The 14406-nt window shown below is 38.4% G+C and overlaps 2 protein-coding genes across 3 annotated transcripts; both read right to left on the reverse strand.

The window, feature by feature from the left end:
• Positions 1-463: 463 nt before the first annotated feature.
• On the reverse strand, positions 464-1342 carry LOC107756133 (28S ribosomal protein S12, mitochondrial-like). 2 transcript variants are annotated; one of them, XM_016573139.1, is made up of 3 exons: positions 1182-1342; positions 1003-1061; positions 464-924 (listed from the first exon to the last, which is right to left on the reverse strand). In XM_016573139.1, exons 2-3 carry the CDS (start codon positions 1049-1051, stop codon positions 542-544), a joined length of 432 nt encoding a protein of 143 aa, XP_016428625.1. In that variant the 5' UTR covers positions 1052-1061; positions 1182-1342; the 3' UTR covers positions 464-541. The 2 variants fall into 2 exon arrangements, with proteins under 2 accessions (XP_016428625.1, XP_016428624.1); XM_016573138.1 differs by having other exon boundaries at positions 1003-1073.
• A 2954-nt stretch (positions 1343-4296) lies between these two features.
• Positions 4297-8144, reverse strand: LOC107756131 (neuronal PAS domain-containing protein 4-like). The gene is made up of 8 exons (XM_016573135.1): positions 7970-8144; positions 7385-7539; positions 7185-7287; positions 6783-7074; positions 6585-6694; positions 6339-6474; positions 4418-5817; positions 4297-4322 (listed from the first exon to the last, which is right to left on the reverse strand). Exons 1-8 carry the CDS (start codon positions 8142-8144, stop codon positions 4297-4299), a joined length of 2397 nt encoding a protein of 798 aa, XP_016428621.1.
• Positions 8145-14406: the final 6262 nt, after the last annotated feature.

Genomic DNA, 14406 nt, shown 5'->3' on the forward strand with positions numbered 1-14406 from the left:
CTTTTGGCCCATTAAAAGAAAAAGAAAAAAACATTACCTGTAGTTGTTTTAGTTGCACTTACCAACAAGGTTTTAAATAATTTTACAAATTCTTTACAGCAGAAACTGACGACTTCTGTGAAGACAACTGTTTCTCGTGAACACTATTTCTTAGAATTCAATCATTTTTGGCATTGTTTGCACAGCATGTTATATCAGGCATGCAGATGACATTTTGTACAAAAGGATAAACCAACTCATAATCTGCTGTTGAACAATAGTTACTTAACATGTCCGGAAATAGTAAAAGTTGAGACAAACACCTTCTTTTACTTCTGTCAAATAGAGTTGATCGACAAAGATAACATTTCTTGCAAGACAAGAACCAGAAATACTACTTGAACAAACTCAGTGAAAATAACACCGCAGGATCAGATCACTGTTTGACTGGAATATCTGTATGAATTAAGCTTGACCATCATTATTTACATTTCAGACAAAGTTTATTTGTTGGCATCCAAGTTATTACAGTCATATATGCAGTTATACACAGTTCTAGTAATTACTGTTTCTTCTTCACGACATGTGCACAGTCATATTTGCCCCTGACCACAGTGATTTTGACCCCTGGTAAGTCCTGTGTTCTCCCCCCTTGTATCAGCACCACATTGTGCTCCTGGAGGTTGTGTCCTTCCCCAGGGATGTACGCGACAGCTTCTTGACCATTGGACAGACGTACTCGTGCACACTTGCGGTTGGCTGAGTTGGGCTTCTTGGGTTTCCTGATCATGGTCTTCAGCACTACTGCTTTGAGCTGTGGATGCCCATAAGTGGCACTGATTTTTGGACGAGGTGGGGGAGGTCTGCCCTTACGGTGCATCTGATTGAGAGTGGCCATGGTCCTGGTGAACACAGGTCCAGACCAGAAAGGTGCAGAGTGTGATGCTGCCAAAATGTCACAATGTAAAGTAGCATCATTTATTTCAATAGGACATTAATCAAAATTCTGCTGCTGAGACTTACCCTGTAAAACAGACGACAGCATTGGTTTCAGACTTCCAAGAAAAGACATTTTAATTTATCTGTAGGAACAACTGCAAAATCAAATCATATGTGTATATACTAAGTTATATATGGTTACTGTGAATGATAGTGAAATACACTGTGCTAGTGTAAAATTATTCCTTTTGTGTTTAATTTACCTGTATGTACGTTATGTTAAAACAAAGTGTCCAACGTTTCTTAAGTGCTGCCTTTAGATTTCAGTCCAAGGAAAAAAGGACGAATTCCTCACCCTCACTGTTATGTAACCGACATGCACGTCGCCATATTGAAAATGCATTGAACCCAAAGAATCTTCCTCGATCCTGGACCAGTGACGAGCTCAAGACTGAACTGCCTAATACCGCCATCTAGTGAATGGGTGTGGTAAATCTGGTCATTATTATGTTTATTTATTTATTTATTTTATTTTATTTTACAAATAATACAAGGGGTGATTTTTTAAGTATTTCTTATTTAAATCACCCCAAAAAGAATACATTAGTAAATGCAATTCATACAAAAATACACCTCTTTTGTGATGAACACATCTTAAAATATGAATTATGTGGGGTTTGAAGAAAATATTTCTGTGGTGTAACTTTCTGGAAGTTGTATGACAAGTTTTATTCAAGAATGAAAATTCTGTCATTATTTACTCACTTTCAAGTTGTTCTAAACTTGTATGAGTTTCTTTCTTCTGTTGAACACAGACAAAAATATTTGGAAGAATATGGGGAAACAAACTGTTGATGGTCTGCATTTACTTCCATATAGAAAAAAATACTATGGATTTCAATAGCGACCATCAACTGTTTATATTTAATAATGTAAAATTAAAGGTGCCCTACACGTTGTGTTGTACACATGCAATTAAGCGTCATAACTAAACATTACATTCAGTTTGCACGAAACCATATACTTTTAAAGTACATTATTTTGATAATAAATACTCTTTTTTTCACAAGCATTACAATTTCCGTTAATGACCACTGAACGTCAACATTGAGCAGTCTTTACAGTATATAATGACAAATGGTCGCCGTGATTTTGCCAAGTAAGACATGTTCCTGGATCAACATAACTGTCCAAAAATATAGACTTAACCCAATCCCTACCCCTAAACCTAACCCTACCCATAATTTATTCCTAAAATCAGTGTGAAATGATAGCTGATTAACAAGGGTGTAGAAGCACCTAACCCTGATTGTAAGCCTAAAACAGATATTTCCTGAAACATTATCCCTCAATTCTGATTGGTTGATAGGAATGTTGTCAACAAGGATGTTGATCCAGGAACACGTTGAACTTGGTGAAATTACGGTCACCACTGACACTGAGTAAAGTTTCATATTGGTGCAATGCAGGCCTTTCGTGAGTGGTGGAGAACTGAGGACATCGTCTCAAGCCCCAGGATGAAGACAACTTGCCTACTTATTTCAAAGGTTTGTTTTCCTGTACATTTTTACCAATATAATTTATTTGTTGAGAAAATTGTTCTTTTGATGTTGCACCCTGGCATTAGAGCTTAAGAATAGAAATGTTTTGTACGTTTGAATAGTACAGACAATGTAGGTGGTTGTTTTCATCATACTTTCCAGAAAACAAGATGAGAGCATCTTAATTTTTGCATTTCTATTATGATTTAAGTGGGCACGGGCTGTTTGTGTGGACGTATCTGGAGGATGATGAAGAGCTAGAGAGCAGAGAAGGGAGAGACGAGTTTAAGGTAAGGGTGAGTCATAAGGAGAGAGGGTCCTAATGAATAGGACGGTATCAATGAGAAAGCACAGATGTGTGAAAGAGGGAGGATGAAAAGAAATTCAGCTGACTGATTGGATGAGTGGGAGGAAAGCAAGATGAATAAGTCCTTGTGCACTTTCCAAGCGCTCCCCATTCCCTCTTTTTTTCCTCTTTTCAGTCCAGTCTATTTTTATTCCTCTTCATTGCTGAAAGTGCATCATTCTCACAAGGACAGGAAGAGAAGACATAAGAGAGTTTTATTCAGATGAAACTCGTGGGGTATTTCTGGACACGGGGCGGTAAGTTGGCCCATGGTCCCATGTGGGAGGATCAGCGCAGCACCGGACGTCGGACTCGATGGAAATGTGCATAGCTGGATAACTGACAAGCAAACAATGATTTAGGAGCACCGGAGGTGGAGATTGTGAAAGGAAGATCTTGCTTCCCCAGCAACAAGAGGAAAAAATGGAAAGGCAGGAAAGGCCATATAGGGTATTATCGTGAGCTTCCAGGTATAATGGGAAAGTGTGGGCTGACTATTCACTGTACAGCATGCGTTCGTGGACATATATGCATGTGTGTGTGTGTGTGTGTGTGTGTGTGTGTGTGTGTGTAGGAGGCTGATTGTCTCTACTGTGCCTCTGAGTCAAGAGCATACGTCAGGAAAAACAGATAGCACCTCATCATCTGCGTCAGTCTGTCCTAGGAAACCATGGAGACACACTAAAAAAGCAGTGAATGAAAGGGAACAATGGAGGGGGCAGCAACAATGAACACACACCGATGAACCTCGCTTTGATGCATTTAATTGACTCTCATATACATAATTGGAAAACAAGAGCGCATAAAATTCAAGGATATTCTTTGTGTACAAGAACATATAGTACATCGAATGCACTCTTAAAAAGAAAGGTTTTCACAGCGATGGCATAGAAGAACCATTTCGGGTTCCTCAAAGAATTTTCAGTCAACCAGAACATTTGTATATACACTAGAAAGAACCTTTCATGCAATTTAAAGTGTCTAATGTTCTTCATGGAACCATCAACGCCAGTAACCTTTAATTTTAAGACTGCAAGCAAATCCTATATTGTTATCCAAACAAAGGACAAAACATAAAGGAATATTGTTTATTTAATAAGTATTTTCTATGGTTTTCATGCAATGACACAATGAAGAGCAAATAGAAAGAGTATTGTAGGTAGGAATCAATCCTCTACTAGGTCGTAGAACTCTACGATGGTTTAAAGATACACTTGTGATTCATAAACATATTCTTTCAGTAAAGCACAGTCTTCACTATAAGTGAATACAAAGTGGCAATTGCCTTTATGTTACTTTAAGTACTTTTCCCCAAAGTGACAGTCCAATATGAATAGGATGCATGTTCATGTGACTTCATGATATTGAAATATAAACATAAATAATCCTTTTTTACACACTTTGTTTTAAATCCACCACATTATCCCAGAAAAATAGCTTCGTAAAAGTTGACAATATGCCATACTTCATTGATTAAGTCACAGACTTATGTTAAAACATGTGATCACTGGTTCCATCTGTCGGAAAGGAGAGAGAAAAAGCACAGTTTAGACACAAAAACTTTGAGATACTGACATGCTAAAATTGCAAAAGAAATGCCACCGTTTCTCACCTTGGTAGAAGATCTGTTGTCCGCCTTGATGAGGGAGTTGATACAACTCATTTTGTTGCCTCTCGGCAGGAGTCATCGGGGCGGCTGCCCCAAACACAGGTTCCATGGTTACCAGCTCCTCTAGGAGGGACTGGGCACAAGGCAGAGCAGGAGTGAGGGCAGGAAGTGCGGTGGACCCTGGGGTGGACATCGTCTTCACTTCCTCGTCGGGTCTCTCGGCTTCCTGCGGCCCACCCCCGGCCATGCGATTACGGTGCGTCAGCTGGACACTACAGAGGTGGTGTACACCATTCAGAGTCGCCGCCTCCTCCTGCGCATGGACAGGGGAGCTGCGGCTCGGGGAGCGCTGAGTGTAGGATAGCTCTGATGAGTAAGTCGAGGGAGGTACGGGGGAGGTGGATGGCAGATTTGGAAGAGGGATGCCATCTACTGCTTTCTCCTCAAACATAAAGACATCAATGTGAGCCAGCGAGGAGTTTGGGCCCTCAAACGATGCGTGATGAGGGGGAGCCGATGTGTTTTGTGGGTGGCTGTGACAGAAACCTTCAGCTAAAGTGCTAATGTACTGAGCCAGGAGCGAGATCTCCATTCGCTCTCTTTCCGAATCGTCTTCCCGAGGGAAGAAACTCAAACAGGGCTTTTTGGTGGGCGAGGCCTCGGGGGTTAAAAGGCCTTCGGGGAGATTGTAGAATGGGAAATGGGGGACATCTACGTACAGAGGTCCTCTGATCTCCGGCAGCGCCATGAGAATGCATTCGTCACTGCCTGGGCTGTCTGGAGTAGGCGGTAGCGTTTCGTATAGGCGTTTGCGGCAGTGTTGAGTGGGGCCGATGCTTGCGGGAAGGGACGCTGAGGTTATAGACTGCCTCATTTTGACTACATTGCTATGGTCTGATTTAAAGGTCTCATCACCAAACATGAAACTCCCCCCTCCGAGTCTTGGGGTGTAAGGAGGTGTGCAAATGAACTCCTCTGAGCTTTGGCACTTAGGAGGAGGTTTGAATGGAGGAAGGGGTGGAGGGGCGACATGGGTTTGGGGAACTGCAGAAAGACCCGGGGTGTTGCTTAGATGTTCAGGGGAAACAGTCATGGCTGATCTCCACATCTGGTGACCGCCATGCAGGTGTGGATGGCTCTCTTCGTCCTGAGAAAAGCCCTGAAGAGGGTCGAGTGCCATGCTGGTTGGGGCAGAGGTGCTAGGGAGCTCCTCAGAGGAGCTCCGGCCAGAAGTGGTGAAGCTGAAGTCAAAGGACTGGGAGGAAAGGCCACCGCTGCTGGGTGTGAAGACCTGGTCTGGGCTGGACAGGGGGTCAGAGCTCTGGCGTGCCTCCTGGTACAGGAGAGCCAGCTGGTTCTGCTCTGAATACAACTGCTGACGCACCGACCAGGCTTCAGACTCACTGAGAGAAGGGTAGAGAAAATGACAGATTGTTAATTATCTCATAAATGTGTTTAAGATAGCTTTTTTGAAAATAAATACTATTATTATAAATCATAGTATTTAAATATATTAAATATAATAAAAAATATTAAATATATTATAAAACATCTTAAAAACATATTAAGTTTCAATAATAATAATAAATTGTATTAATAATAAATTATTATTATTATTATATTAATAATAATAACAACAACAATACTTAATATTACCATTATTAAAAGTTTATCAAAGACAGTAAAAATTATATGTCATAAATATTAATATAATAATAATATTAATATGATATCTATTAATAAAAATAATTATTAATAATAATAATATTAATAATAATAATAATGTATACAATTAAGTTGAATAAAATTAAAAATCTAATTAAGCACATTTTTATTGTTTAATAATGATAATTTTACTAAAATTGTAAATATAATTGTTTTTATTTTATAGTATATTAAACTTAAAAGCTGGTAGCCTTTATACCTTATAACGTAGTTGTGGCTGTTGATGGGATATTCTCCAGTCTCCAGCTGAAGAACAATGTAAAGCCAGACCCATGAATGATCTGCTGCCTCTACCTGGACCACCATCTCCACCTGCCTCTCCCCACCTTCATGTACTGAAATAGGACACAATGACCAATTAACAAACCACATTTACTAGACCAGCTTTTTGATATATGGTGTCAAATTTAAAAATGAAAATAAATGAATAAAGTTATGTACTCACACAGGGCGCAGTGTTGTGCAGAGGCGTGAGAGAGATCACGAGGATGAATCAGACTGTACCATGAGCGAGAACGCAGAGTCTCTATGTCATAGCCAAGGTACATGCTTACACTGTCAGAGAGAGACAACAGGATTATTCCCTCACTCTCAAATACATAATCATATACCGACAGGGACATTCACAGGACTCATACTGTACCTGTCCTGAGCAGCATGGATTCTCATGTCCCGGCTGTGTTGAGACTGGAAACAGGACAGGAGGAAAGACTGCTCCGCAGGAGGGGTGGGGAGAGGATTCATAGCTGACGAAACCTGAGGGATGCTGGACTCCAGTGGGGAGCAAAAACACACCCACACTGGATTGGAGGTCCAGTAGGAGGATGTGTGGTATGGAGGTGGCAGACAGCGTGCCCGAACCAATGTCAGTTTGTTGCCTGATCCCTGTCTCCTTACAAACTTTGAAGTTCTGAAGCGGCAGCGAAAGAGACGGTCTAGAATAAAAAAAGAGTGACAAATTAAGGGATCATTTTTTTACATCATGTACAATACATCTCAAATTATTCATGTTAAAAGAAGGTGTCAAACCAACAGTGTAAATTACCTGTGTCAGGTGTGGTGATTGGCACAAGGTTGCCTCTCATGATGAAGTGGTCGGCTGGGTCTACTATATCATACACGCTGTCACTCTGAGCCACCAGATCCACCTGAATGAAGCCCAAATAATTATTTTTAGCATGCACCAGTTCCTAACAAAGCACTAAAAAGTTAGATGAACTGTTTATTTTACAATTTGTTTCTTACCATGGAATGGCCAAGGTGCTCTGCGACATTGTCCGATAGATACAGGAGTTTTCCTTCACTAGTCAGCAATAGGAGAAACCCTGGTAGGGTGTGCAGCAGATCCGAGAGTTCTGGCAAAGACAGGATGCTTCTGCTCACGTCATGACCTGCTGCCACTGATCAAGACAGCACATGGAAATCTCAAAATAAAGATCTGTATGTACATAGTACAAATTCTTAATCTCAAGCCATGAGAAAGTCATCTAAAGCAACATCCACACAAATAGCTCAAAATCAGCACCATAGACAGAGACCAGCAACTTTCAGAACTCTGGACAGAGACAGAGATTCCTCAGATATGACATATCTGCTTTATGCTTGTAAAAAAAATAAAGGTTTTAAAATGATTTTGATTCAGCTTTTTATGTTCTTTAGAAAACCATGTAATGGTCAATAACTTTTTAACCTTTCAAGAAACTAAAAGCAAATACACTGATCTGAAGAGCTAACGCAACATCCATAACTTTATATTCGAATGGCAACTCATGAACTCCATTCAAAATCTCTCAGTATAATTTTCAAAAGTCCTTGTTAAGTTAACCCTACCTTGAGAGAAAAAGACGGACTTTCTTGTGTAAATGCAGGCTAGGGACATGATGTGAAGGTAGGAAAGACGAGCTTTGTCGGCATCGGAGATGGGCAGAAGATCTTTCAAGTTGCGAATTTCTGCGTTGATTTGATCCCTCCGAGCCTTTGATGCTCCTTTAGTGGACCGGTACATTTTGTCGACTCCAAAAAATCGTTGGAACGGACGAATAATCTGAGTAAAAACTGCCTGCGGTTAGAGCTACTCAGCCATCATTTGGGGCAGACGCCACTTCTTGTAAGTTTCGGATAATATCTTTAAAAAAAACCCTACTCAATATTTGAGAAAAACATTTTTTCTTTGCCCATATATCCTCTGTCGTCTCTTAAATTGTACTGTTGGTATGCTATGGATCTCTCTCTCGCTTTCGCGTGAAGCTTCTGAAGGCAACATTGCCTCCAGATCCTTTATATAGAGGCGCCTGAAGAAATGTTGGGAGGGGGCGTGCATAAATGGATTTGAATCTGATCTCCAAGCATCTCTGCTTTTTGCTGCTGTGATAGTGACGTAGGATAAATATGGGATCCCTTTAAACGCACAAAGCCAAATTTGGACAAATCTAGACGAAGGCAGTGGTCCAAACTCTCCACCCTGTTGCGCGCTCAGAGCAGGTGCATCCATCCGCGAGCTGCGCTAACAGAATTTTGCTGCTAAATGCTGTTATTTGAGGACGGGATTAGGAGTAAGAACTTATAGGCTATCTCATGTCAATGAATTTCAGTGTGAGATGCTAATTGAAAACTGTAGGTGTGCCTGTGGTCATTGTTTCTTCATCAATGCAATTAGTAGGAGGCTGATAACTCACAATCAGCAATTACATCATGCCACCCATGCAATGAAAATAGAAAACAAACAATAACCACGATTAAGAAAATAAGTGTTTTATCCCACGACTGCCCCCACACGCAACATGATCGTTGAAATATCATTTTACAGCAAACTGCAGTTAAATCAAGAGACGCATCACGAATATAGGCTGTGGAGGGTCATTCCATCAAACAGGTTTACAGTTTGATAAGGTGATCTGAAAACGATTTCTTGTATGATTATAAGAGAAAAATTATTTGTAAATATACTGTATTATTTTAAATAATATATGTTGTAATATAAAGCTATATTGTTATATTTTGTTATATTAAAAATACGATACATTTTTAAGGTCACGTTCGATTTTTGTTTTGATGTTTTTAAAAATAGCATTTTTAAAAATATATAATTTGTTTACTACAGAAAATGATGGTAACAGGGTTGACATTGTATGATCGCACCCTACTGACAAAACATATCAAAACAAAGTTTTTCGAACAATTAACATGACAAAATTGTATAATAAAATTAATTTGATAAATAATAAGACAGATAAAAAAAAATCATTTAAATATACTGTATTTCGTTTAAATTTATTACATTTGAAATTTGCATGCTATATTAGCCTGCTATATTTTTTTCTTATTTTATATTTATGCTTTTAATAAACAGGCCACAAAATGTAGGCTAAGTCATGCATATGGTTAAGCATTTCAAGCAGAGTTGATATTATTTATAGTATTAGCCTACTGATTATTAACAAATCAAAAATATGTATTACAAGGAGTTTAAAACTCTTGAGAAAGTCATTTCACATTTGAAAATTCAATATAACTCATATTCAGTGTTTCTATTTACTTTTTTTTTTTCTTAGTAAACTTACATGTGAATAACGAAACAAAACAGAAAATAGTTTTCACTGGGGAGAGAGAGAGAGAGAGAGAGAGAGAGAGAGGGAGGGAGGGGAAGATAAGGAGAAATCAGTGAATGAACAGTTTGAAGGACACTTGTCTGGTTTTACAGTTTCTTCTTCTTTATGTTCATGTTTATTTTAAAACCAGAAGAATCAAGGTCCTCACTCTTTTACTTTAAAGAACAGGGATAATCTGTTGCTTGGCAACACTTCTTTTAAAATACCTGAGCAGGACAAGACTGAGGATGGTAATGGTCATCATCTGAAGCTCGACCTCAACAAACTTTGTTTATCTAAAGTAACATGTATTAAAAGTCACATGCCATGTCATGATTCATATCACTTGTAAACAATATATTGTGATAAAGTGGGGATCTTATCTGCTGAGCCCTTTATATGGCCAAATTATTCTGTAATTATATCTGTGACATCATGACCTACCCCATTGATTCATAACAAGAATGCATTTTACTGTAGTTAAGAGCTTATTAAGACTTTAGTTCCATACACTTCTAAAAATAAAGGCTCTTTTTTGGCATCCATGGATTTCATTAAGAACGTCCATGAAACCTTTCAATCACATTAAAAGTCTCAAATAAGGTTCTTTAGATATTTAAAATGTTCCTCATGCTACTAAGAAAAAATGATTTATATATATATATATATACTCAAAAATAAAAAAAATTGCTGAAATTAAGACTTTAGTTCCATACACTTCTAAAAATAAAGGCTCTTTTTTGGCATCCATGGATTTCATTAAGAACGTCCATGAAACCTTTCAATCACATTAAAAGTGTCAAATAAGGTTCTTTAGATATTTAAAATGTTCCTCATGCTACTAAGAAAAAATGATTTATATATATATATATACTCAAAAATAAAAAAAATTGCTGAAAATCCTCTGCAGTGAATGGGTGCCATCAGAATGAGAGTCCAAACAGCTGATAAAAACATAACAATAATCCACAAGTAATCCACATGTCTCCAGTCCAACAGTTAATATCTTGTGATGTGAAAAGCTGTGTTTCTTCATTTGTAAACAGTGCTTAATCTGTGCATATTTCTCATCCTGATTCAGATGAGACACTATTTCACTACAGAAAGCAGTATTATGAATAGAGGAACCCAAAGGTTTGAAGTTAAAAACTTGATGAATATCTTATGTCTGTCTTGTGGATTATTTAAATGTTTTTATCTGTTCTTATATCAGAACTCTCATTCTGACGGCACCCATTCACTGCAGAGGATCCATTGGTGAGCAAGTGATGCAATGCTAAGTTTCTCCAAATCTGTTCCGATAAAGAAACAAACTCATCTACGTCTTGGATGGCCTGAGGATGAGAACATTTTCAGCAAATCAAATTTTTTTCTTAAAATCTTTTAAGAACTGCTCACTGAAAAATGAATTGGGGAACCAAAGATGGTTCTTTATAGCTTCTTTATTTGTAGAGAAGTGCATGCATACATTTTGTGCATTTACAAAGTTTTAAACGTCGAACAGCGATCGTACGTGAGCTAAGTTCTCGCCTACACATCTCCTACAGTTGATGAAGCCTGTTCAAACAGCAGCCTTGTAACTGCGCTTGCTTTTTTCTTTCTCCTTAGTCGCTCAGGCTATTTTTAACACCCAGCAACAGTGCTCATTTATTTCAAACCGCTTTCAGTTTTCTATAAGATTCTAAATATACTGCTCAAGGACAGACAGATCCATATGTGTTCGATGGACTTCTGTAACTTTTAAAGAACATTAATTGAGAATACTATGGGGCATCAGATGCCTGCTTGTATTTTGGTTCTGGCATCCATCCATCACCTCCAGAGGTGATGTGTCAGTTTTTGTTTGTTTTTTTTGTCCTGAGGTTAAATAAGTCTGACTCACACTTCCTGTTTGTAATATTTCACATCCTATGTGGTATCTGACTGCCATTATCTGCCTCAATACTGTCTTTTTCCTCTTTTTTTATGTCCAGCCTGTGCGATTATGGCCATTACTGATCAAATAACAAAATCTTTTAGCTTTTGAACTATAATGGATGCACATAGGAGGCTGGATGATAGAACTGTTGGACAGCCACAGCATTTGACGTCGCTCAGAACATATGCTATCAATATTGATGAAAAGTTTTGCTGGATGATGTGGACCTGGCCCTTGGGAGACAGATCTCTGCAGAGAGGGAACTGTCACCCTAACCCTTGAGCTCCCACTGGACTTTTTTGTTTATTACGTGGGTGGCACGGCCATCTGCTGAAATCAGAAAGATGGGGGATGGGATTTCTTGGAGAAGATGTGTAATGCTCATAATCTGTTCACATGGACGTCTTTTAATATGCATTGAACTTTGGTCATTTTCGAGGAATCGAAAGAACACTTGGGTAATTATTTCACAGTGAATCCACGAAGAAATAGCAGCTTTCCAGGAAAAATCTCAAGGTCTTCTTGGCTTATGCTGTGTATGGCACAAAAAAAATCCATCCTAATTTGGACTCCATATTCAGGACAATATGTTGCCACAGAATGTGATCAAAACCGAATGTTGGTAACGAAATGCACAGTGTGTTTCACTTGTAGTATCCTTGTCTTTGTGTCTTTTTCTATTCTTTTTTAAATTTTTATTTAGGGGTTTATACTAGTAGCTGATACTTGACCATCTCTGTATCTCTGCACCCATGGCAACGGAGCTGCAGTATCTTAGTAACAAAATTTGCACATTGCAAGAGATGCGAAATGATGGTTGTTCTCAAGCACACCACCAATTTGAACCGAACAGAAGAAGTCGCAACATTTAACCTCCATTAATTAAGTGACATTTATAAATATCCTAAAACCAAAAGTAAAGAGAAATCTTCCTATATGTTTAAAAAGTCACACTTTTTGGCAATGTAACAAGCTTCTTTGACACAAAAACTCACCTTATCATTGCTTTCACACCTTTAGAGCACATTAAATTACTTGGAAGGTCACGTTGCATGATTCTTTCTGCTTTAAAGAAACATTTTTCACCTTGTCATCTTGTAAACCTGATCTGTGTGGGATGGAAATGAGTTCAAATTACCAACAAAAATGAGGGGAAAGGTAATATTTCGAATTTCACGACAAGAGTGTACATGTGTTGTTTCAGTCATTCATGGTGATCAGAGAATAATATGTTTTAATGGCCCGATTGTGACGTGTATTTGAGGGGGTGGACAGGAAAATTACTCTCCTTATAACCTACTGTAACATTACTCTTCTAAACCACAAAAATAGCTCCAAAGCCCCGATTTTCCTCTCTGCTAATGAAAATAACTAACCTTGTTTATTGTTAGAGAACATTCGGCTATTTATAAACAGCTATTTAATTTTAAACAAATGTAAAGGCTAATGTAACATATATTAATTACATTTTCATTGGAAGCGGTCATAGTCACAACAAAATAGATTAAAAATAGTGCATATAAAATTCTGTCATCATTTACTCAAACCTGTATGCACATCTTACTTCTGCCGAACACAATAGAAGATATTTTAAAGAATGTTGATAACAAAAGAGTTCCGGTTCCCATTGACGTCCATTGGGAACAAAAGCTGTTTAGTTACCAACATTCTTCAAAACACCTTCTTTTGTGTTCCACAGGAGAAAGACCTTCGAAGTCTTAGAAAACCGAAGAATGTAAAATATTACAGCATCATCTGATATGATTGCCACTGAGCTCAGCTACTCCTATCACACCTACATCCATCTGCTGCACTGCCCACAAGCCCTCTGTGCCAACACTGACCATCAATGAGCTCATCATTTCCCTGCTGGAGCTACACCAGGCTAAATTCACACTTATCGCTTGACAATACACTGCATGCCGTTGTAATTAACATACAGATCCTTTCACACACATAGCATAAATCAGACACTGACTCAAACAGAACTTACTACTCGGTTTTTTTCCCCAAAACAAGTGTGAGATGACCAGTCCATTGATGAAATTATGTTAACGAATGGCCTGCAAAAACACAAACCTTTAGCATTTAAAGGTATCGGTTTTTAGATTGTAGTTATCCTGTTTCTTTTTATTCATTAACTTGTCCTGTCTTTACTTTTTGTCAATGAATATGGTCAATTTAAATCTACAGGACAGCTTTAAAGCTTTCTATATCTTGAAGTAAATACATAGGATTTCCAAAATAAAAAATGATTGTTAGGTACAGTAGTTTCAAAGTACAGTAGCCCTAAAATACCATAACTAAAAAAAATATATAAATGTGACATTTATTTGAGTTATCTTTGGCCCTTAAAGGGTTAGTTCACCCAAAAATGAAAATTAGCCCATAAATTACTCACCCTCAAGTCATCCTAGGTGTATATGACTTTCTTCTTTCAGACGAATCCAGTCGGAGTTATATTAAAAATTGCCTTTGATCTTTCAAGCTGTTTCATGCCACTCAGCTAGTGTTGCAGTGCTTCAGTCCTAAAGCAGTTCAATAAAATGCGCCCATCCATAAAAAAAAGTGTCTCACACGGCTCCGGGGGGTGAACAAAGGCCTCCTGTAGCGAATCGATGTGTTTTTGTAAGAAAAATATCCATATTCAAAACGTAATAATCACTTGAATGTAGCTTGCGCTCACTGTTGTAAACAGAAGCAGTTCCGGGGGAATGACGCATGAGCAGGCCCGGCGTCAAGGTGGGGCTTGGGGGGGCTTA

Source organism: Sinocyclocheilus rhinocerous, unplaced genomic scaffold, assembly GCF_001515625.1.
Source record: "Sinocyclocheilus rhinocerous isolate Xijiao unplaced genomic scaffold, SAMN03320098_v1.1 scaffold682, whole genome shotgun sequence".
Classification (NCBI taxonomy): domain Eukaryota; kingdom Metazoa; phylum Chordata; class Actinopteri; order Cypriniformes; family Cyprinidae; genus Sinocyclocheilus; species Sinocyclocheilus rhinocerous.